At 40.9% G+C, this 23,442-nt stretch overlaps 1 protein-coding gene and 2 long non-coding RNA genes across 3 annotated transcripts in view; 1 reads left to right on the top strand and 2 right to left on the bottom strand.

The window, feature by feature from the left end:
* Nucleotides 1-818, bottom strand: part of Fbxl17 (F-box and leucine rich repeat protein 17) — a 479,631-nt gene extending 478,813 nt beyond the window's left edge. Inside the window, 1 exon segment of the mRNA XM_029565884.1 lies at nt 1-818. Within this exon segment, the coding sequence (XP_029421744.1) occupies nt 1-680 (680 nt within the window). The 5' untranslated portion in view covers nt 681-818.
* A 4,339-nt stretch (nt 819-5,157) lies between these two features.
* Nucleotides 5,158-10,875, top strand: LOC115071260. Its single transcript, XR_003850355.1, has 3 exons — nt 5,158-6,195; nt 8,645-8,728; nt 10,734-10,875. It is a non-coding gene; the product is annotated as an uncharacterized LOC115071260 (long non-coding RNA).
* An 8,048-nt stretch (nt 10,876-18,923) lies between these two features.
* On the bottom strand, nt 18,924-23,153 carry LOC115071259. The gene is made up of 3 exons (XR_003850354.1): nt 22,346-23,153; nt 21,299-21,506; nt 18,924-20,537 (listed from the first exon to the last, which is right to left on the bottom strand). It is a non-coding gene; the product is annotated as an uncharacterized LOC115071259 (long non-coding RNA).
* Between the last annotated feature and the right edge of the window lie 289 nt (nt 23,154-23,442).

Here is a 23,442-nt window from a genome sequence, read left to right as displayed (position 1 = left end):
CCTCCGCCGCCCCCGCAGCCCCCGCCGCCGCAGCGGGGCTGCTTGCAGGGGGTGCAGGCGGGGACCCCGGCCCCCTTCCGCTTGCACACCATGTCGGGGGAAGTGAGGGGCTCGGCCGGCGGCGGCGTCGGCCCCCGGAAGAGCTGCACCGCGGCGGGCGGCCCCAGGAAGCGCACGGGCCCCACGCTGGCCAGAAAGAGGCTCCGGCCCTGCTGCTCCCAGGCGGCGGCCGCGGCCAGCCCCAGCTCCTTGCAGCAGGACGCTGGCGACGAGGCCGAGGCCGCGGCGGCCGCAGCGGCGGCAGCCGAAGACAACAGGAAGCGGCGGGCGGCGGCGGCGCAGTCCTCGGCGGCCAGGGCAGCGTAGCGCCGTGCCAGATGCTGCGAGGAGGCGGCCGCGGCGGCGTAGGCCCCGTCCCGCGGCGGCGGCGGCGAGAGCGGCGGCTCCTCCTCTGGGCCGGCGGGGGCGGGCGCGCCGGGGCTGTGCACGATGAAGCAGAGCATGCAGGGCCCGCGGAAGAAGCAGTCCCGGCTCCCGGGCGCCGCGGGCTGCGGGGGCGCCTTGGCCGGGGTCCGGCGGGGCAGTCTGAGGAGAGGGCGCCGGCGGCGACACCAGCTGCAGCAGCGAGGCCTCTTCTGGCTCGGGCGGTTACGCGGCTCCTTCGAGAGAAGGTGGCCCATATAGAAGGCCCGGGGAGGGCGAGCGGGACGGGGAGGGAGTGCGGCCCGACCGGCGGGCTCCGGGTGGCGGGTCAGGCCGCTGGCTGGCTGGCTGGGCCTCCCGCAGCGGGGTCGCCCGCGCTGCGCACACGGGCGCACGCGACGGTGGGGGTGGGCGTCAGCTGCGGGCCGCCCGTGCGCCCGACGGGGGCTACATGCTTTGCCCCGGGAAGCCGGGAGAACGATGGGCGCGAGCTGTGGGGACGCGAGGGAGAGGGCAAGTCGGCCGGCTAGGCGATCAGTCCGGACCCGGCCAGCCGGTTCAGTCAGTCAGCGTGGAGGCCGAGGGTATGCCGGGTCCCGCTCGGACCATTTTAACTGCGGCTCCGCCGGCGGCGCGCGCGCCCGCGACTCGACTGGCAGCCTCCGGAGCGCGCCGCCCGGCCGGGAGGGGGCGGAGCTGGGCGCAGGGGTCGGGGACGCGCCGCTGGTCTCCTCAGCCAGACGCAACCGGGAAGGGAAAGCCCAGTTGCCGGGGTGCCGTACGCCCCTCTCCGGCGGCGGCGGGCTGAGACACTTCCGAGCCAGCTGTGTGTGATATCCGTTTCCACAGCCGTGCTGACGTCCGGAGGTGTAAGTTCAAGAGCTGCCATTGGCCAGGCACCGCTCGGCTCTTCCCCTCACCTCCCAGCCCATCCTCATCCCAGACTCGGAAACTGAGGCCCCTAGGGAGCCGAAAAGCCAGTTCCGCCGGAAAGGCCGCTGCCGGCCCTGCGGGGAGTGGCACATGCGCGGCCCCTCAGTACAGGTCCCAGGTCTACTGAGGGACCCAGTTGCGGCACCATTTCCACCCATTTGTTTTTCTACCTGTTGCTGCCTTAACACAGTTTCAGAATGAAAGCGTCTTGTCTTGTTACCAACGTACACAGGAAGATGGTTTGTCAAACCCAGGGAGTGAGAAAACATTCCAGGCTACAAGCTCAAAGTGACTGTGTTGGCACCTCGAAAAATTTGCCTATCCATTATATACGGGTCTTTTAGGTGCCTCTGTGACAGTCTGGTGGCCCAGGTGAGAAAGAGTAAGCTTACAGTTAGAAGTGTTAATTACACTGTGTGGGGCAGATAGGGCAGTAGCAGATGCAGTACCTGATTAGCTTTCATAAAAGAGAAGATGGGGGAAGCTGATGCAAAAAAAAAGTCTTAGTCTGTTTTCTGCTGCTATGACAATACCATATCTATGGACTGGTTAAATAATAAACAGTTTATTTGTCTCATAGTTCTAGAGGCTTTGGAAAGAGGAAGGACACGCAATGTGTGTCAACAGGGTAGTAGGATGAGGGAGCACTAGAGACAAAATCATTCTTTTTATCAGGAACCCACTCGGTTGGGGAAAGTGGAATTTGACTGACTGCCTTTAACCTCTTGAAGTTCTCACCCCCTTAGTAATGTTGCATAATGTTACAAGGGCCAATTTCAACATGAGTTTTAGAGAGGATTTTTCAAACCATAGTAATCAGTCTAAAGCAGGAGATCAACGGGAGGGAAGATGAAATGAACAGGACGTTAGGAAGAATATCTTCATTGTGACTAGAGGGCGGAGGAAAGGAAAGGATGGATACCTCGGGGAGGGGATGTTTTGGTGGGAAAGTGAAAGTTCTTCCTAGTCTTTTCTACTTTCTGTGAAATGAAGCCTAGATACCTCTTGACTTAAGAGAAGTGGCAGGTTTCTTTAAAAAGCTACTAAGGATAGGGTTGGGAATGTGACTCCACAAAAACATACCATCAAACTTCTGCTAATAACGATCTCTTTCAGAACCACTGCCCCCCCCACTCCCTTTTACGTCTTCATATTCAGAAATTTCATTATCTGAGCTTGAATATAATGAAACGGAATTCCAGAAAACCTAGAGCCAAAAGAGTTTCACACACCTGTTACTAACAAATGTGCCACCCACACTCCTTGTCCCTGCAGATCTCAGCCTTCATCCCTCTGTCTGTAGGTAGTAGTAGAGTCTTCTAGGCCTCATTGGTAACTGGCAGAGTTAGGGCCTTACAGATTCTTTGCCATCCTGACTTGATTACTCAGAAACATGTTTTAAAATTGTTTATGCTAAAGTTATGAGCCTATCAGTTTCATGTTAACCAAATACATAACCCTTTGACACGCCAATCCCACATCTGGTATAAGCCAAGAGAAATAAAGCCATATATCTGCAAAAAGATGAGAAAATGCTCATAGCAGCTTTATGTATGATCACCAAAAACGGTGAGCAGCCCAGACATTCATCAGTGGGAGAGTAAGTTGCAATATTCATGCAATGAAACACTACTCACAACTTAAAAAACATGAATGACTCTCAATGTGTGTTGAGTCAGACCCTGGAGTGAGCACTCTAGAATTTCTTCCTGATTTTAGGAAGTTCTGTATGTAATTCCCTTATAGAGCCTGGCACCCTGGACACCCGCCAGAACAATATATGCACTGTAACTCCAGGTTCCTATTTTCAAAGGTGAATGGGGCAGATGAATCTGAGACTGTTGAAGTTTATGAAATTTATAGTACCTGTTTTATTACTTGCAATTCCTGAGCCCATCAGCCATGCAGGTCTACTTGTTGCATTCTACATGTCATAAGAAATGACATATGTGTTTGATAGTTAAGAGAGTTTTATGTCTGCCCTCACTACCTCCCTTCACCTTTATAGACTTCTCTGGGAAAAAAATGAGATTCCTTGAAGCTTGGGATTATCATTTAACCTTTTTTTCTTTCCTCACCACAATATATTTTATCAGTGAATACATAAGCTACTACAGCTGGGTGTGATGGCTCTCATCTGTATCCAAGCACTCAGAGGCTGAAGCTGGAGTATTGCTTTGAGTTCAAGGCCTACCTAGGCTACAGAGTGAGACACTGTCTCAAAAAACTAAAGGGGCTGGAGAGATGCCTTAGCAGTTAACAGCACTGACCATTTTTCCAGAGGACCCAAGTTTGATTCCCAGCACCCGTATGATGACTAACAACTAACTCCAGTTCTAGGGGAATCCAATGCCCTCTTCTGACCCCACAGACATTGCACAACATGGGTGCACCTACATATATGCAGGCATAACACTCATAAAATAAAACTTTTTAAAATTTATTTTATTTTATGTGTATGAGTGTATTGCCTGAATGCATGTGAGTGTACCCATGTCATGCAATGCCACTGAGATCAGAAAAGCGCTTTGGATTCCTCTGGAACTGGAGTTAAGGACGGTTCATAGCCGCCATGTGGGTGCTGGGAATTGAACCTGGGTCCTCTGCAAGAGCAGTGCTCTTCAACTGCTGAGCCATCTCTCCAGCCCCCAATAAAACATTTTTAAATGTATTAACAGTGGGTGAACTCACACCAAAGGGCATTTGAATATATATATATATATATATATATATATATATATATATATACATATATGAATACAGAAATTGGGGGATAGAAAGGGGTGCAGATACAGGAGGGGATTTAAATATGGTTAAAATATGTTGAATGAAATTCACACAATTTTTAAAACATGCATAATTGTAGCTATTGTTTTGTATATAAAAGAAAAAAGTTCTGCTCTCCCAGAGGACCCAAGTTCAGTTCCCAGCACCCACATCAGACAGCTCACAACTGCCTATAACTCAGAGCCAGGGGAATCTGAAGTCCTCTGGCCTCCATCGCCATTTGTACACATGGCATAAATTCACATAAATAGAATCTTAACTAAAAAGGAAACTGCTACTATTGTCACCAACTCTGTAGGATGAGTGTTGGAACTATTCAGGAAATAAAATTATGAGTAAAAGTTGTGCATTGCAATTACAGAGACAATTTTAGCAGTTGAATGCTAAAGAAAATTTAATAAACCCTGTAAACCTGCATAGCTAGAGACTAAGCCGGTGCTGTCTGCTAGGCCTTGGCGGTACTGGCAGCATCTGGCCGAGTACTTGTCAACTAAGTTACATGTCCTCTTGAACATAAAAAGTCACAAAACATCAGTGTCAGACATGGGCATACATACAAAATGGAAGAAGGAACTTTCCACAGCTATGTCTGAATATATCAGATACAAGAACATCCTCCAAATGCATGTCTCACCACTTACCCTCACCCTTATAAATCTCCCTGAAGGGAAAATGAAATTCCTTGAGATTTAGGATTATCACTTAATCTTCTATAGGATTACAATTTTAGATAGATTCATAATTTTGGCCTAAACAATTTTAGAACAGCTTGCTTAGTGAGTAACCAAGCCAAGACGGCAAAGGATCTACAATAAGGCCTTAACTTTGCAACAGTGAAGCGTCTAACGGGGGCAGGACTAATAGATAGGGACGTTGGTTTGGTTTGGTTTTGGATTTTGTTGTTGTTTCAGGCTTTGGGGGGTTTTTTGTTGTTGTTGTTGTTGTGGTTTATTGATACAGGGTCTCACTAATCCTGGCTGGCTTGAAACTTTATATGTAGACCAAGCTGGCCTCAAACTCAGAGATCTACCTGCCTCAGCCTCTGAGTGCTGGGATTAGAGGCATGCACCACCACGCCTGGCCCAAGGAACGTTTTTATATTCTATTTTCAGGAGTACATTTGTGCCTTCTATTGTAGAAATCTGCACCTGCGTGTTACTAATAGGTTTGTATGTAGGCACTGCTAATTATTCTGAGTTATTCCCTGTCCCAAGCCTAAATTCTCCTAGAGGGGTTCAGAGTTGATACATAACACCCACTAGACTGAGCATTTCAGGATATGCCTGAGCCCAGGTGTCCAGAGAATGAGGGAAAAGGGCAAGGGATGATAATGAGAGACACAGACATTGCAAGGCTCAGAAATGTGGCTGACCAGAGGGGAAAACTGGGTTTGAGAATAAGTGATTGTCTTTGTGACCCCTCCCTCATCAACTCCTCACAATCTGCTGGCTGGAGAGGAGATGTAGGTAGTCTATTTTAAGATGTTAATCTGTCTTCTCAGATCCCTACCTCTGGGAATAAAGTGCAACTTAAGAATTTTATTCCTATCTGCTCATTGGCCTTCATGTGACAGGCATCTAAAACTCTGATTCTGATTATAAAACTACAAAGCCAAACATTTTAGCTGGGTTTTTGTTTTTGTTTTGGTCTTTTTGAGACGGTCTCCCTGTAGCCCCAGCTGTCCTGGAACTCACTATGTAGACCAGGCTGGCCTTGCCTTGAACTCACAGAGATCCACCTGCCTCTGCCTCCCGAATGCTGGGACTACAGGCGTGTGCCACCACGCCTGAAGTGACAGCTGTTTTTGACCATTTCCAAACTTAACTTTGCTCTGTTCTTATCCTCTACATAGCAATGTCAGAATATCCACTCATGCAATTGTTTCTGCCTTCTGACAGCCTCCAACCCAGAGCAAATCTTTAACCAGTCCTCAAGATCCCTAACAAGCCCAATTCTGTAATGTTTTTACAGTACTCTTACTGAAGTTTCTCTTGATATGCTTCCTGGCTGGCACCTTGCAACATGGCATTAAACCCAACTATATTTGAGCAGGTATGTTCATACTGATCTTTAGCTGGGGGCATTAGCATTTGTTATGGTCAAATATCAGCAGTGTACCTCAAAGTAATCCCTCTATCATTCATTTTTTTCTTTGTAAGTCATTATCACTTGTCAATTTAGAATTTAGGGGGTTATTTTCAGGTTTTTCCCCCCTAATCTGTTCCATTAGAATATAAACTTCATAAAGAATGAAAAGGAGTTTGTTCAGCTTTCAGGGAGATAATTTGGCCACTGTAGAAGATGACCTCAGAGTGGGAACAGGCTATTAGAAGTCTAGTTAAGACTGTTCAAAGAATCAAAAGAAAGACCTTAAGTATGAAAGAAGGCATCTTGGAAATGATGAAGGGTGCGGTTGAGAATTGCCACTGTGGACTACTCAGGTGATAATGAATTATTTATTGAGTAGGAGGAGAATGATGGATCAGAAGGAGATGAACCCCAAAATTGCTACTTGTGTGTTCATATGGTTTATTTCAGTGTCTACTTAGTGTATTAAAATAAAATCCTTGCATATCAAAACAGTATCAAAACCTGAAGTAGACTTCTCTTATTGCATAGTGAGATTTGTACTGAAAGCCAGTATATAAATTTAAAAACACCAATTGGAAACAAAAGACTTAGGTAGTGGCACACACCCATAATTCCAGCACTCAGGAGTCAGAGGCAGGAAGATTGAAGCAAGTCTGTTCTACATAGGGAGCTCTTTACTAGCCAGGGCTGTATAGCAAGGCCCTGTCCCCCAAAAACAAAACAAAACCAGCCTTCTTTTACTTATCTAAGAATATACTCACTTTTAAATTCCTGTTGTCTATAAAAAGACATTCATAAGAGGCTTTTTAGTGCATGCAGGTGGATAATGGTTGTGCTAAATAGCTCACACGTCATACCAATGACACATGAAGAACACAGTTCATGTGCCATTAATCCCATAATTGTGGCTGAGGTGATGGTAACCTGGAGGGCCCTTGCAAGGGCCAAAGATATTGACAGAAGACACTGCCTTAAGCATTTGGAAATCACAGCAAGTACCACAGTCTGCAGTTGAGAGTGTCTGTATTAGTTGATATTGTCTCTATCAGAATTAAGCCCAACCTTGTCTACTCCAAAATAACCAACACCAAGCTATGAATGTTAATCAATCAGGTGAATTTAAAAGGTGGGTTATCTTCAGTGCATCTGATCAAGTGAATTCTTTAAAAGAAGGTCTGGAAGTGTTTGAGGAGAAGTCAGGAGGATTCAGGAGGCTTTCCTGTTGGTCATGTGAGGATTGTGTGGCAAGAAGCAGCAGGTGACTTGTGTGAACAGAGAGTAGCCCCTATTTGCCCGACACCTGAACTGCCACCTCATGAAAACCTAAGCAGAGCACCCAGCTGAATCCAGATCAGGATTTTTGATGGACTGAACTACAAGATGAACCATAGGTATCACTTTGTTTCTGAAAATTTGTGTGTGAAGTAATGGGAAACATCTTCATACAGGCCTGTGGAATCCAAGACATGTAGTTTTAATAGGAGAAAACAATTACCCATATCTCTCCAAAGATCTAATTCAAGCTTATAAAAGGAAACAATTAAGTAGGACTTGATATAGGTGATTTACTGTTCTCTTTTACATATATTGTTTGAATAATCTAGGCAAAGGTCGGGGGGTTATTGTACTTTATTTTTATTGCTCAAGATTCACTTTTTCTCACTTAAATGAAACTCATACAACACAAAGATCTACTATCCCCTCAAGTTAATGTCCAGCTAAATCCCATTTTGTTTTCTCATTTTCAGCTGGTAGAAATAGTATCTTCGGAAAGAAAAAATTAATCTGCATGAGTCTCCCTAACCAATTTCATTCATTTTCTTCCTGAATTTAATAAAATTTGGGTTTCTTTATACAACATTTAAATTGCTAACAACCCAAGGCCAGATAATTAAAACTTACTTTTAGTGATTCAGAAATAGCAAGATGCTCTCATCATATGTTGACAATATATCATATTATTTTAACAAGCAAATACATCTATTTTCCAAACCTGCTCTACCTTCAGTCTGATGAGTATCAGGTTCCCCCTTCTAAACCCATTCCCTAGATCTAAAGATAAAACAGTCTTAACCAGGATCTACATACTGGACTTACTGAATAGGTAAGAAAATAGTCCCCCTAAATTTGATTGCTCAGCAATACTTGTTAACCGTTATCTCCTACCCTCAACTGAAAAATGAGAATGAGTTAAATGTTCATTATAGAGTCTTTTGCTGACTTTAGGAAAATTATTAAAAAGAGCCATTATCATGGGTATCATTTTGTCCTTTGTGATTTCTTATCACTGCCTCTGTGTGTGTGTGTGTGTGTGTGTGTGTGTGTGTGTGGAATCAAGATTTTTGTCCTAATCGCCACTGCTTTGGCAGTGATTTTTCCCTGACATCAGTATTGTCTCTATTGTTTTCAGTGTATGTAAAAATTGACAGCCTGGGGCCACCAAGATGACTCAGCAGGTGACAACCTGAGTTTGAGTCCCAAAACCCATGTAAAGGTAGGGAGAACCAACTCCTGAAAATTGTCCTCTGACCTCCATATGCCTGCCATGGCAGGATTGTACCCATACTCAACATGCACAATAACAATAAGAAAAGTGTTATTTTTTTTTAAAAAAAAAAAAGCCTATAACATTACTGGATTAGATCCAGTTTCAATAATTTGTATCTTTCTTGAACTATAAATCAGAAGTGTTCACCATTGACTTAGTAATAGGTAGCACAAATACTGTCAATCCAGAGGAATACTGTTTTTAAAATGAGTATCTTTATTTTCCATGTCAACCATGAAAGGTAAATAACATTCTCCCTATCACCACACTAGACTCTCATAATTTTTTTAATGAAAGAAGAAAATTATTTTGAAAGTCTAAGAGCACTGAAGTGTCAAACTTCACTGAAGAAATTTTGTTACACATAGTCATTAGACGGTGACAATCTATAAATTGCAGGGCTGGAAAGATTGTTCAGTGGTTAAGAACACTGTTGTTCTTGCAAAAGACCTGGGTTCAAATCCCAGTACCCACATGGCAGCTAACAGCTGTCTGTAACTCCAGTCCCAGGGGATCTGACAGCCTCTTCCCCGTGGGCATTGCACGACGTGGGTGCAGTTACCTGCATACAGGCAATACACGCATATACACAAAATAAAAATAATAAAAACAACTGCAAAGAAGTTCTTTTTTTTTTTTTTTTTTTTGGTCTTTTTGAGACAGGGTCACCCTGTAGCCCCAGCTGGCCTGGAACTCACTATGTAGACCAGGCTGGCCTCGAACTCACAGAGCTCTGCCTGCCTCTGCCTCCCAAGTGCTGGGATTAAAGGCATGCACCACCACACCCAACCAAAATAAAAAAATCATTATTTCTAAAGGAACTTTAGTTTTAGAATAAACCCTAAAACCTGTAAATTGTATTGCTTATCCCACACTGTTTCAACTACTTCATATCACCCAGCCTCCTCTCAGCCCCGAAATATCTCCATTCTCACCACCTTTCGATACCAGCCTACATCCTAACAATACTGACATAGTCTTCATAGTACCTTCTGTGGACTTAGTTTCAGGAAATAGTCTGTGAAGATGGTGAGATCAAGTTGGAAGATGATTGCTCCCAAAAAACATTGAAGGGAGGGCAAATGGGGGAAATAACAGTTTCTAAAATAAAACATCAGCATAGAAGATGTTTTCTAGAAAGCCATTTTTACACTACATGAGTTGTATGTTTCTATGCTGGGCAAAAGAGACAGGATGACAATTATAAAGTGCCTTGTGTCAGCTACAATAGTAAATTTCAAGAAGTTCCAAATGATTCTTAAACATATCTCATTCTTTTTCTTCCTTTGGATATAAAACCAAAAATCTAAGCAAACAAGTAAAACACAGTGTGAGAGAAATCCTGGCAGCTTTCTGAGGAAATACAGAATCAGAGTTTGATGTTATCTCAGCCAGGAGAGAACAAGATTGAAAATAGGAACCCCCCCCCCAAAAAAAATAGACAACTAATGTTTCAAGTGGACAGTTGCTATTCTAGTGTCACTCAGCTTTGAAACAGTCCCTTCCTGCTCCAGAAACATATTAACTGAAAATCATTGTTCATTAAGGTAATGCAAATTGAGCCTATAGTGAGATACCATCACACAACTATTAGAATACCCAGAGTTAATTGGCATAGCAAATGTTAGGACTGAGAGAACTAAAACTCATGTGGATGATGGAAATGCAAAATAGTACAGTTAACCTTGGAAAATAAATGACTAACCTCTTACTAAGTGTGCCTCGCATGGTGTCTCAACCCTTGTGGTAGGCCTTTTGGAGGTTTAAATGAGAAGTGTCCCCCATACGCTCACATACTGAACACTTGGTTCCTGATTGGTGGCACTGTTGGGGAGGTTATGGAAACTAGGCCAGAGCCTTCCTGTAGGGAGTCCATCACTAGTGGTGAGCTTTGAGAGTTATAACTTTGTCCCACTTCTGTTCTCTCTCTGCTTCATGATTACAAATGAAGGTGTGATCTCCCAACTTCATCCTCCAGCCTCCTGCTCTCATGCCCTCCCCACCATTATGGACTCTGGAAACTTAAGCAGAAATAAATTCTTCCATGAGTTGCCTTTGGTCATGATGTTTTGTCACAACAAAAGGTAACATACTCTTGTAATCCCAACACTAATGAGGCAGAGGCAGGACGATCAACATGAGTTCAAGACTAGTCTGGGCTACAGAGTAAAATCCTTTCTCAAAAAGCCAAAAACTTTCATTTTTTGGGGGGGCGGCTTTTTGAGACAGGGTCTCCCTGTAACCCCAGTTGGCCTAGAACTCGCTATGTAAACCAGGCTGGCCTCAAACTCAGAGATCTGCCTGCCTCTGCCTCCCAAGAGCTGGGATTAAAGGTGTGGGCCACCACACCTGGCTAAACACTTTAATGAAATGAATAGTTGCTATTTGAACTTGCAATCTCAGTCCTGCTTATGCAAAAGAAATGAAAAATATCCCCCCACAAAAGCCTGTATTAAAGTATTTATGATGGCTTTATTCATAATTGTCAAAACCTGCATACCACTCAAAGAGAAAAAACACTGATACATTCACATAATGGATATATCACAAAAACAAAATGCTAAAGGAAGTCAGATTACAGTTTACTATATGATTCCATTTATGTTTTCCAGCTTATAACATGATTTGATTTATATTCTTTTTTAAAAATTTTATTTTTATTTTATGTGTATGAGTGTTGTATTGCCTGTGTGTGTGTAAGTGCACCTGTGTGGTACAATGCCCATGGAGGTTAGAAGAGGGTATCAGATCCCTTGGAACCAGAGTTTCAGTCAGTTATTACCTGCCATGTGGGTGTTGGGATTTGAACCCGGGTCTTCTGCAAGAGCAGTCAGTGCTCTTAACCCCTGAGCCATCTCTCCTTCCCCTTATATTCTTTTTCTACAAAGTTAAAGTTGTACAGACCAAAAAAATAAACACAATCCCTCAAAAAATACCATTTGAACAGAGCACTATCAAGCCATGAATTCTGCACAACTGCCCTCATCAAGTGAAAGGGTCAATAAATAAATAAATAAATAAATAAATAAATAAATAAATAAATAAAATGGTACGGATGAAAAGTGCAGCAGAAGTTGCTGGAATCTGGTGGGTAGAGGGAAGGAAGGAAGATATTATACAATAATACAATTTTGGGAAAATAAGGAATATTTTTCATCTTAAGGTAGCTCAGTGGTAGAGTATTTGCCTAGCATGTGTGAAGCCCTAAGATCCACCACTCACCCTGCAAAATGGAGGGAAGGAGAGAGTGACAATGGGAGGATCTTGATTGTGATGGTGATTACATCACTAGATGCATTTGTAGAAGCTCAGACATACACTAAAAACACAGGTTTTTATATTAAACTATACTCAACCTGACTAAAGGAATGTAAGACAAGAATATAGAAGACTACCTAACAGACCCTTCAGAATTTCAGTGTCACAGTGAAGAAAGTGAAGTGTCTGAACTAGATCTAAGGAAACACCAGGAGTAAAATATAGGTGAAATATATGAATCTAGAGTGTATTGTGGTTTGAGGTGATAAGCACATCTGGTCATTGTATATTCGTACATGTATAAACACTTGAATGTGTATTGGATATATGAATATGGACTGTTATTAAAACCAGCAATGGTAGTTGACTACAATTCCTTTTTTCTTTTATCTCCAGTGTCTCATTTGGACTTGGACTGGTACTAAGTAAAAATTACAACCTTATTTGTGGAAAATAAACATTTTGATAGATGCTTTTAAGGAGCATGATGTGTTTTTACAGTTAGACAAGTTTTTATGTCCCTTAGCAAACACTGCATTTTCCAAGACATTTTAATTCCTTATTACTAGTTAATTTATAGTTTGTGGTACTACAAAGTTTGTAATTCTTAGTATGTAGAAATGTAATGCATTTTTTTTCATCGTTGACCTATTTATATGATAAATTACATAAACAGATTTCTAAATATGAGGTCATGCTTATATTACTGGAATAAACATTCAATAATTCTATTACATTATTTTAATATACTATTACTATATATAATTTAAAATTTTCAATCTATGTTTGTTGAATTGGCATTTAGTTTTTAAATGGATTTTTATTTAAAATTAAGATTGCTCATTTTTCTTTAGAGGCTGGAGAAGCTTTTAGCCTTTACAAGAAGTATTTTATTGTTTTTCATGAAAAGCCAAAACTATACAGCCTTCCTGAGTATTACAAGGAAGGCATAAATTTCCTTGCATTCAGTCAAAATTTTAATCACATATAAACATTAATTTTGGTATAGTTGATAACATATGAACAAATTTAAAAGACTTAGAGAAAATAGATGAAATACCTACCTAGGATAAAAAGTTAAAATGGGTGTGGTGGCACATGCCTTTAGTCCCAGCACTCAGAAGGTAGAAGCAGGCAAATCTCTGAGATAGAGGCCAGTCTGGTCTACATAATGAATTCCAGGCCAGCTGGGGCTACAGGGAGATCCTGTCTCAAAAAAAAAAATTTTTTTTTTAATGTGTTCACACTCCCAGAAAGTCTAGTTGGGGCCTCATGCTTTCATAGCAGCCCAGCCTGCTAAGTGTGGCTCTCAACCCTCATAGAGCAACTAGAGACCATTACAGAGATTCACAACTGGTCAGATGCAGAGAATTGCTGACCATAGAGTGCCCAACCCCATTTTGTAATTTACAAAGCAACCCCTGCACCTAAGACACTGGGAACATTGAGGAAAGGGGTAGAAAGATTGCAAAAGCCAGAGGACCAGGATGTGTGCTGTGAGGTAGTGCCTTCTACATGTGACAGGGAAGAAACACCTATGAAATCTCAACAATATTATTGCCTTAAGACCTGCATAATAACACATGAGTGGACATGGAAGCATGGATGGGGGGATTTCACAAAGCCCCAACCCTAGATGAAGAACTATAGGCAATCAATGGGTGCTAAGTGAGAGAAACAGCTTTCTCCAGGGAGAGCCCCCTGATAGATTATCCAATCCCAAGTGGTCAGCCCTATACATGTACATACGAGCAATACTGAATGGACTCAGTAGGGTTTGCTTTCTATTTGGGGGTGTTTGTTTGTTTGTTTGTTTGTTGTGTGTGTAACAATAATAATTACAGAAGCCATAAATTTGAAAGGGGGGAAACAGGAGGAGTTGGAGGGGTGGAGATGGGTAGAAATGATGTAATTACAGTATCGTGAAATTCTCAAAATGGTAAAAAATATTTAAGTTAATATTTATTTTTTTAGAAGACCTCTAGAAACTAACAAGAGAAATACATAATCTAATAGAAAAACATTACATATAGCATAAATACATGAAAATGTTCATATTCACTATTGATCAGTATATGAGTCTGTTTTCTGTTGTAACTAATAAAATGAGGCCAAGTAATACATAAAGAAAAGTGGTTTAACTTAGTGTTTAGGAGACTAAAAGTCAAAAATTACTCAGTTTGGCTTCTGGAGACAGCCCGGGCTGGAGGGAATTGCAAATGTAAATGGCCATATGGAGAGTTCAGGTGTGTGGGGTGGCCACGCTTTATAACAAGAGCCTTCTCTGATGAGAGCTAACTCAGTTTTCAAGATCAGTGTTCATTAGGATGTATCATCACAAAAATGATTGAATAACCTTTAAAATTGTTGGAGCAAATCTCATTCTGACTAAAAAGATGTCTGTACTAAATAATGACAAATAAAATGAAAATTTAGGTAAATATGTATTACATGATTTTAGGTATTTAAAATCTATGTGTTAATCACATATATGTAGATAAAGGCAGATGCATACTTACATGTGTTGGTACATTTATGATGCTATATACTTCATATCACTAATAGCAGTACCCTCTGGTCAGTGAGGCAGAGGAGCAGGAATCAGGACTCAGGTGGGAAATTCACAGGGCTCTCTGTGCTCAATACTTTAAACATTACAATGATAAAGGCTTTTGGAAAACTTCACTTTTCTTTGGTAAAAGATTTAACAAGTGGGGAAAAGAGGCACCTAAAGCTTACCTTATTTTAACCCTTAATCTTATATCCATACAATAAGACAAATTCTAGAATTAAATCCTCCTTAAATGAATAGAAGTCTATATTCAGTATTCATAATAATGTATTCTCACATTTGAAGGCAATCTCAAGGAATAATTTTAAGAAACATTTTCAGTAGTAATGGCATTACTGGAAAACTATGTACATTCCATTGATAATGTAGGCAGCTCCCAATACAATAACAGTCATTAAAAATTCATTGCAGGTTGGTACTAATCTTGTAGTGACTAAACATTATGAGAGTATGACTCTGTTTAATCAGTAAAAGTTTCTCACAATGCATGAAATTTTCCCACAGCAGCATTGTTAGACATGTCTGTAAGCTAAAAGACGAGTCTGGCAAAAATATATTCAGCCCAAGTGTAACTAAAGTGTCATATACTAACAGGGCCTGTAAAATATAAATATTTGTAGTGAGAGTGAGTCAGTCAGTGGTAACTCAGTACAGAGGAGCAGGAGGTTGACTGGATTGTTTTTCAAAAAATAGTTTTATTCATGGCTGTATTCCCATCACCTTGAAAATAGTAGATGCTCAGTAAATGTGGAGTAAATTATCTGAGAGCTAGCCTCGCTTTCCTGGTAATGAACGTGGACTTTTATAATAAATCATCTGTAGTATGTGTGTGTATCTTAACCCCCTAGCAAAGCATAGCCTTTTAAAAAGATGAAATCATGAATCTGGTACAAAAATAAAGATGTATAAAGATGATGTTTTAGCTATTGAGGGAACTAAAGGGATAGAAGGCCAATTCAAGGAGACTGAAGGACAAGACAAAAATAGAGGCAATCAGGAGTGCTGAAATGAATTTATCATGCAAAATTAGCCAAACTCCAAAGGGAAATATTCAATTTCATCTTCACCAGCAAAAACAGTTCACAGTGCTCGCAACTTACTACGACTAATCATGGTAAAATAGCTCCAAAACAATGAAAGGCATTGTTAATGAGGACAAGTAGACTGAATAGCACCTAGCATTCAGAAGACACAAGGCAATCATTTATTCTTTTTTGTCATTGCAAATACTTCACAATGTTCCTGCAATATCTGCTCCTTAGAATAAAAATCTCAAACTTGGAGTGGAAATGAGCTCAGTTGGTATAGTGCTTGTCCAACATGTGTGAGGCCCTGGACTTGATCCCCTACATGGCATAAAACTAAGTGTAATGGTTTGTACTTATAATACCAGCACTTGGGAGAATCATAATTTCAAGCTGATCCTTGGTTACATAGCAAATTTGAGGGTGGGGTTCATTGGATAAAAGTACTTGTCACACAAGCCAATTCCTCAAACCCAAAGTGGAAGGATAGAACTGACTGCCAAAAGTTGGCCTCTGACCTCCACACTCATACCATGGCCTGAGTGCACCTGCACACACACATACCATGGTGATTTGAACAAGAAATGTCCCTGATAGGCTCAAGTATTTGAATACTTTGGTCAGTTGATGGTACTGTTTGGGAAAGGTCATGAAACCTTTAGGAGGTGTAATCTTGCCAGAGAAGGCACATCACTGGGGACAGGCTTTGAGAGCCCAAGGCCCACTTCCTGTCATCCTTTGCTTCCTGCCTGTGCTTGGAGTTGTGAGCACAAAGCTTTCTGTTCCAGCAACCTCTGCAGCCATTCCTACCCACCATAATGGACTCTTACCCTCTAGAACTGTAAGCCAAATAAACTCTTCATGGTATTTTACCACAGTAACAGAAAAGTAAACAATACACACAAAAAGAATAATTTTTTAAAGTTTATTGTTAAACTTGGGGAAGGAGAGATGGCTCAGCAATTAAGAACACTGTTCTTGCAGAAGACCCAGGTTCGAATCCCAGCACCCACATGGCAGCTAACAACTGTCCATAACTTAACTCCAGTTCCAGGGGATCCGACAGTCTCTTCTGTTCTCTGCGGGTGATGCATGACACAGGTGCACTTACCCACATGCAGGCAATACGTGCATACACATAAAATAAAAATATTTTTTTTAATTTAGTATTAAACCTGAAAACTCTACACAATGCTGGGTGTAGTGGTGCACATTTTTAAAAGTTCGAGATCAGTCTGAACTACATGAGACCTTGTTTTAGAAAAACAAAAAACAAAAGTCAAACTATTCTTGATCACACAAAGAAAGCTAGCTTTATTAAATTTTTTCCTAATTATTTACACAGGCTTGTTTGACAATGAAATGTTGAATGACTTGTGTTAGTTTATAAATCAAATTCAGTGCTTGCTGCACAGCTATGAGGGCCTGAGCTCAGATCCCAACACCAACAGAACAAGTCAGATATGGCCTTAGACATACCTACAACCCCAGTGCTGCAGGAATGGAAGATTACTGCAACCTCTGGCTGCTAGTCTAGCCAAAAATATGAGAACTCCAAGTTCAGGGAGAGACCTTTCCTCAGAGCAATAGGGCAGAAAGTGAGAGAATGACACCAGATGCCCTCCTCTGGACCTTAGTCCCACACATGCACAGGCATGTGTACATACACTACACAAACACCCTCCCTCTCACAAAAAAATGTCAAAATTCTGTTTTTAATAAATGCACATAAAATTTACCCTATTGTAAAGTGGAAAAATCATAAGTGGGACAATTATATGTTGGGTGCCTTCTATATACTTTAAGATCAAAAGGAAAGAAAAATATGAACAACCGTCAAACAAAGATAGGTACAATCTTAGTGATATTTATGTCTTCATTTCTTGATGAGGTTTAGAGCATGCCACCCTAGAATATGATACTTTAGGACACTGAATATTTTCAACTGAAGGAATTTGAGGAAAATATAAAAGCCAGAAGGTCATTCCATCCTCCTCAGGCCCTTCTCTCCTAAAGCAAATCACAAGGCCCTAGGATACAAGTGCTCCCTAACTGCAGGGAAAGAGTAGTCTTATCTCCAAAGAGAGAAATGCCAAGAGTCAGAATGAGACTGATGCTTATAAAGCCTTGCTAAGTTTCCTGATTTGTTACCATTAGGTAATAACCTGTCTTTGCTCTGTCATATTTCTCCATAACTGTCCACTCCTTATCAGACCAATGGTGAGGATGAATTCATACTTAAAAGGTTAGTTAGCTTTGTTCTGTTTTAGGGAGGGATGTTTAGTTCCTTATGAAGCCTCTCATTAAATAAAATTTGAATTAATTTCAACTTTTTCTCATTAATCTTCCCTTTGTTATTAGATAAAGGAAAGCTGTGTTCCCTCCTGTATAGCACAAAGCTTGCCATAGAACTGCTAAGCCTGTTGTAAGTCTTAAAATACTGACCATCTTAAAATATTGATCTTTTACAGAAAATCTATTAAGTAAGAATGCTAATGAGCCACACAGTGTTTCTCAGATTTGCTATTCAAATTTAAGTACTAAATGCTAAGGCCACAAAATGAATGTCTGATTGGGAAGAGTCATAAGGAATCTTGGACTGGAATCTTAAAAGCTTCCTTATTTGCAGTGTTGAGGCTAAGAAATTAAACCTAAAAACTCTACATGATGCTGGATGTATTGGTGCACATCTTTAATCCCAGCACTGCAAAGGCAGAGTCAGCCAAATCTCTGTGAGTTTGGGGCCAGTCTGGACCACACAGCAAGTTCCAGACCATCCAGGGTTACATATTGAGACCCTGTCTCAAAAAAAAAAAAAAAAAAAAAAACTTCTACACCAGATTTCTTCTGTCATAACTATAAAATTTGGTGATTTTCTTCTTTTTCAGATCCTAACAATTGGCGCTCTCCTGGTTTGACTTTTGTTATCATCTTAGAGCCTGGGACTCAAAGCCAGTTTTTCTAGGTAGATTTTATAGGTATCGGTCCTGTATGAAGTCAACCTTTGTTCTCCAAAAAAATGACCTGCCACATATTGTTATAGGATGGAGTTCACAAAAAATCACCAACACCACTTTAAGAAAAGTAGCAGGGTAAATTTTATTTTTCAACTGGCCGGGCTGTCTATCTCGGGAGTAGAAGCAGCCCTGATGATTGTCGGGTAAGAGTTTTTATAGGATTCTGATGATTGTCAGGTCAGAGTTTTTATAGGATTACAGAAATATTATTCAAACAGGACATTTGTGAACCAATCAGGTTTGTACAACATAGCAGAACTTTGACTCTATTCATCAACAACCAGTCATTATACAGACAAGTGATACAGTCATATAACTTGGCAATCAACTTTGTAACTTTAAAATTAGTCAACTCCCTAGCCATAACAATTATAGTAAGAAAGCTGAACTCAGCAGTTACCAGGTGGTCGTACAGTAACAGGATAACAAGGTTGGTCTTATGCCCTGTGTCAAGGTGACCCAAGATAGCAAGCGGATTACAGAAGTGAAAACAAGCTGGTTAGCCAGATGTATAATGTCTGGAATTAGCACATTCCATGATTCATGGCTAGGACAATTTCCCAAGACCCAAGGTTGCCCCCCTTTTCCTTTTGGTGTGGAGCAAAGTTGCTGCTAAAATGGCTCTGAACAAAAGGGAGTAATTTAGGTAAGTTTGCTGAGCCAGTTCCTTCCCCACTCCTGTTGTGAGTAAGGTTAATTCTTTGACCTATTAGGTACAGCTTTCTTCATGCACTGGTATTAATTGTTCATATTGGGTTCTTAATATCATGAGCTTTACTGCCTGGAGTCTCTGATAAATAAATTTTACAAGGTCATTTAAGATACAAGGCCCAAGGGTAAAAATTAAAAGAATAAGAATCATAGGCCCAGGAACAGCACTTAACAAGGTGGTCAGCCAGGGTGACCAGGAAAATAAGGACTCATACCAGTTTTGGTGATTACTGAGATCCCTTTCTCGAGCACTAATTCATTGCTGGACTAACCTAATACTATCTCTAATCACTCCAGTATGGTTAGCATAGCAGCAACATTTTTCACTCAGTGCCATGCATAATCCTCCTTGTTGCATAAAAACAAGATCTAGCCCTCGGCAGTTTTGTAACATTACCTCAGCTAAAGAATCAAGGGAGTAAGTTAAGTTTTTCCATAGTTATACCATGAGTGCCATGCTGAAAGGAAATCCATTTATCCTTTGATCTGATCCAGGAAGCAAATGTCTCATAACCCCAAGTTCCATAATGCCATTCATTTTCATGGTTACAGTCTGGACTCCCATCTGATGGGCATCCATAAACCTGTAAGCTTTGCAATTTGTTTCATGACTAGGAGTTCCATATCCCCAGGGTTGAGGAGATGGGACAGGAATAGTTACTCTTACTTGTAAAGAAAAGTGATCAAAAAGGCCAAACAGAAAGCCGGGGGAGTGGTTAGTGATAGTGTTAGTGGCTAATATCTTACCATCTGAAGTTCTTTTTAATACCCAATTATCAGGGGATGGCTCATGGGGATTTCAGTCACTGTACCCAGTTACAGTTTTTATTATCCAGAAGGAGAACATAATTAAGATTCTTTTACCAGTTTTACTTTGAGAGGATTGTCCTTTTTACCGTCCATGTTTGAGGAATGTGGTCTGGATGAGCTCTCTTAACTTGAGAATGGTGAATCCAGTGGGCATGTCCAGCAACTTTAACAGCAGTTGGAGTCAGCAAGATGATTGGGTATGGACCAGCCCACTTGGGTTCGAGGTTAGGTGCTTGATGTCTGTGGACTCAAATCCAATCACCAGGTTCCATATCTGTCTGTTCAGTGGTCAGTGAGGGATGACTGGGCTCATGAGCCTCCTGCACTAGTCCATGTACCTGGCTCCAAGCATTTTGCAGAGCCTGCAATGATTGCAAAAGGCTGTAATTAGATATTTCTGCCAGGTTTTCCTCCCCTAAGCTGAAAGTAAGGGATGGAGGTCCCCCAAACAAGATCTCAAAGGGAATAATTTCTTTAATAGAAGGAGTACATCTGGCTTTTTTTTTTTAAGAAAAATCATTTCATTATAGCTTTAACATAATAACAGTTTCCAAAGCAAAGATACATCTCTTTCAAAAGTGGCTATAACATTTTTAGGTTCGCTGTTGAAATAATACAGTTATACAATACTGAACTCAGTATAAGCCCCATAAAGGGCAAAAGGAAGAGGACTTATACTCTTTCTTACTTACCAGTTACTATCAGACTCTGTTATTAACTTAGTCAAAGTTTCCTTAATAGTTCTAGTCATCCTTTTCACCTGTTCTGAACTCTGGGTACACAATGTACAATGTAATTTCCAATCTGGAGGACAGAAGCTAAGGTTTTAGATACACAGGATATGAAAGCTGGGCCATTGTTAGACCCCAGACCAATAGGGATGCCAAATCAAGGCACAATCTCATTTAGTAGCTTCTAGGAGAGCAAGGATTTTTTTTTCCTTATTTTATTATTTTTGAAGAAGTAACCCAATTTGCCCATGGGGACTTGGGACTCAGACCACTCTGGCTTCTTCCATGCTGAACAGGGACATAGAGGGTGGCAATTGGGGTACCCCTTCAGTGGGCCTATTTAAAAGACTCAAATTGAGACATGAAGGAGAAGTAAAGGCAAGAATAGTTACCATTACAAGTTCTAGACAGGGAACCAGAAAAAAATCAGAACAAGGCAAAGTTTAAACACTTAAAATCCATTGGAATTTTTTGATGAGGGCTTTCAAAAGCATTCATCTATTGGGTTCTTTTTCATTTTTCTTTGGGCCACCAAGACTGGACTCGAAAGCGATGAACTTAGGATTTGTTTTCAGGTACTCTTGATAGCTGTTGGAGTGGCTAGAATCAGTAGATAGGAAGTAAAATAAACTTAGTCATCATTTTCTAAATAACATTTTACCTGGACTTAAGTCTAATGTCTGGAAATTGCAATCTTTGGGCTCTTAAAGAAATATACTAATCACTTTAATTTTCAGTTATACTTTCCGTTTGGGTGTTTAAAACCATGCAGTTGTCCCAAATAAATCAATTTATTTTTACATTAAAGTCATTTGAGGATCTGGTCCTCAGGGGTCGGGAGCCCCTGGCTCCTCAGGCTTTTCTTTTACCAGTTCCATCTACGTGAAGATAAATCAAGAGGTCCTGCTTGACCTGGGCTTCACTTGGAAGCATGGAGGAAATGTTTCCTCTGTGCTGACCCTCCTCTTTGCAGACTGGATGCTGGTTTGAGTCCCTCTGGTGGGGTCTCCATGACCTACCTGAACAAGAGGACAGGTGACTCATCACAGTTACAGGACATATTAAGAGATTCTCATAGTCCTCTAGGACACTGTTGACCTTCCAGGGCAAGGAACAAAACTGTCCAGATTAGTATGGGCCTCTAAGTATGGTTATTAACCATCAAGAAGGTCAGTTGTACCAGCATGGTACCTTTAATTACTGTGTAATATATAGGTAAAGTTTGAACAAAACCCAAACATTCTCAATAAACATTGACTGGAAGAGATTTACCATCACAGGTTAACTAGGCACAGCCCAGGAAAGGGACCTTAAAACAAGAATTTCTTAAGTCTGTCTCAAATGAAGCCTGTTCTATTACAAACAGAAGCAGTCCCCTTTTAGTTTTCTATATCCTGATTTACAGTTTTTGGAAGGAAGGGAGGCATTATATCACATACCTATCGACAGGAAATAAACAGAATTCAGACCAAGCTTCACAGACACTGTTTTCTTCTAGATTGCATACATCTGGTTCAAGGAGGTAGACCTAGTTTTCTTGAGTCAAATCATTCTTGTTATGGGTAAAGAAAGTAACAAAAGCAAAAGTAACAGTTGCATAATACAAAGAAACATAAAAGACATCTTTCAGTAGTCATTGTTATGCAGATAAAGCTTGGGCAATATTCTTCAATAAATCTTTACTAGACAGCCTTAAACTAGTTGACTGAGTTATGACCTCATGATTGTCTGTATGTTATCCCTGTTCCATCGTTGATAAATCATAACAAACATATACAGACCTTTATCATTTGCTTAGGCTTTTTTATTCATCCTATACATAAATCCTCCTTAATAACATCTTTAAATCTACACAGACCTTTATTACTTGCTTAGGCTTTCTCATTTTTTTTCCTTTTGTTAATTCTGGAAATATCCAGCCATCATAATCTGCATTCATAAATTCTTCTTAGTAAAATATCTCCATTCCCATATCCTTCTACTATCTTTTAACTTTGTATTTTCTTTTTTAAAAACCATGAGACATAATATCAACAAATAAATATTCCATCTGTTGTGAGAATTCCCCTCCAACTTCAAGCAATGTCTATTCCTTTCTAAGTTTCCAGTGTCAACCCAGTGTTTGACTAAGGCTTTCCTGGGGAACAAATGAATTTACTGAGCTTACTCACAGAGATGACTGAGGAGTTCCTGAGGTGTATGGGTGACCTGAGAGTATTTATGTTGGAAAGCCTTTCCTAGCCTTTCCAAGATAATATACTTTAGTCCTTTCCAAACCCAGAAGACCATATGTGATTAGGGCCAAATTACATACAGTTGGCTGTGAAGAGGCTGGATACTCAGGTAAGGGTCCAACGACCCTGCCTATATCTCCTTTAATTAATGAATATGATAGACAACAAGTCCAATTGTGATGACCTTCTGTAAGGCATAAACACAAGGTAAAGAGAAGCAATTGGTACACAACCCCCCAGCATAATCATTTAAGGAAAACTGTGTTATAGCCCTGTTTAGCCTTTAATAAATTCTTTTAATA

The sequence above is a fragment of the Nannospalax galili genome, unplaced genomic scaffold, assembly GCF_000622305.1.
Source record: "Nannospalax galili isolate Female #2095 unplaced genomic scaffold, S.galili_v1.0 scaffold578, whole genome shotgun sequence".
NCBI classification, from domain to species: Eukaryota; Metazoa; Chordata; class Mammalia; order Rodentia; family Spalacidae; genus Nannospalax; species Nannospalax galili.
Note: the sequence above shows the minus strand (reverse complement) of the source record. Positions and strands in the feature narration are given on the sequence as shown.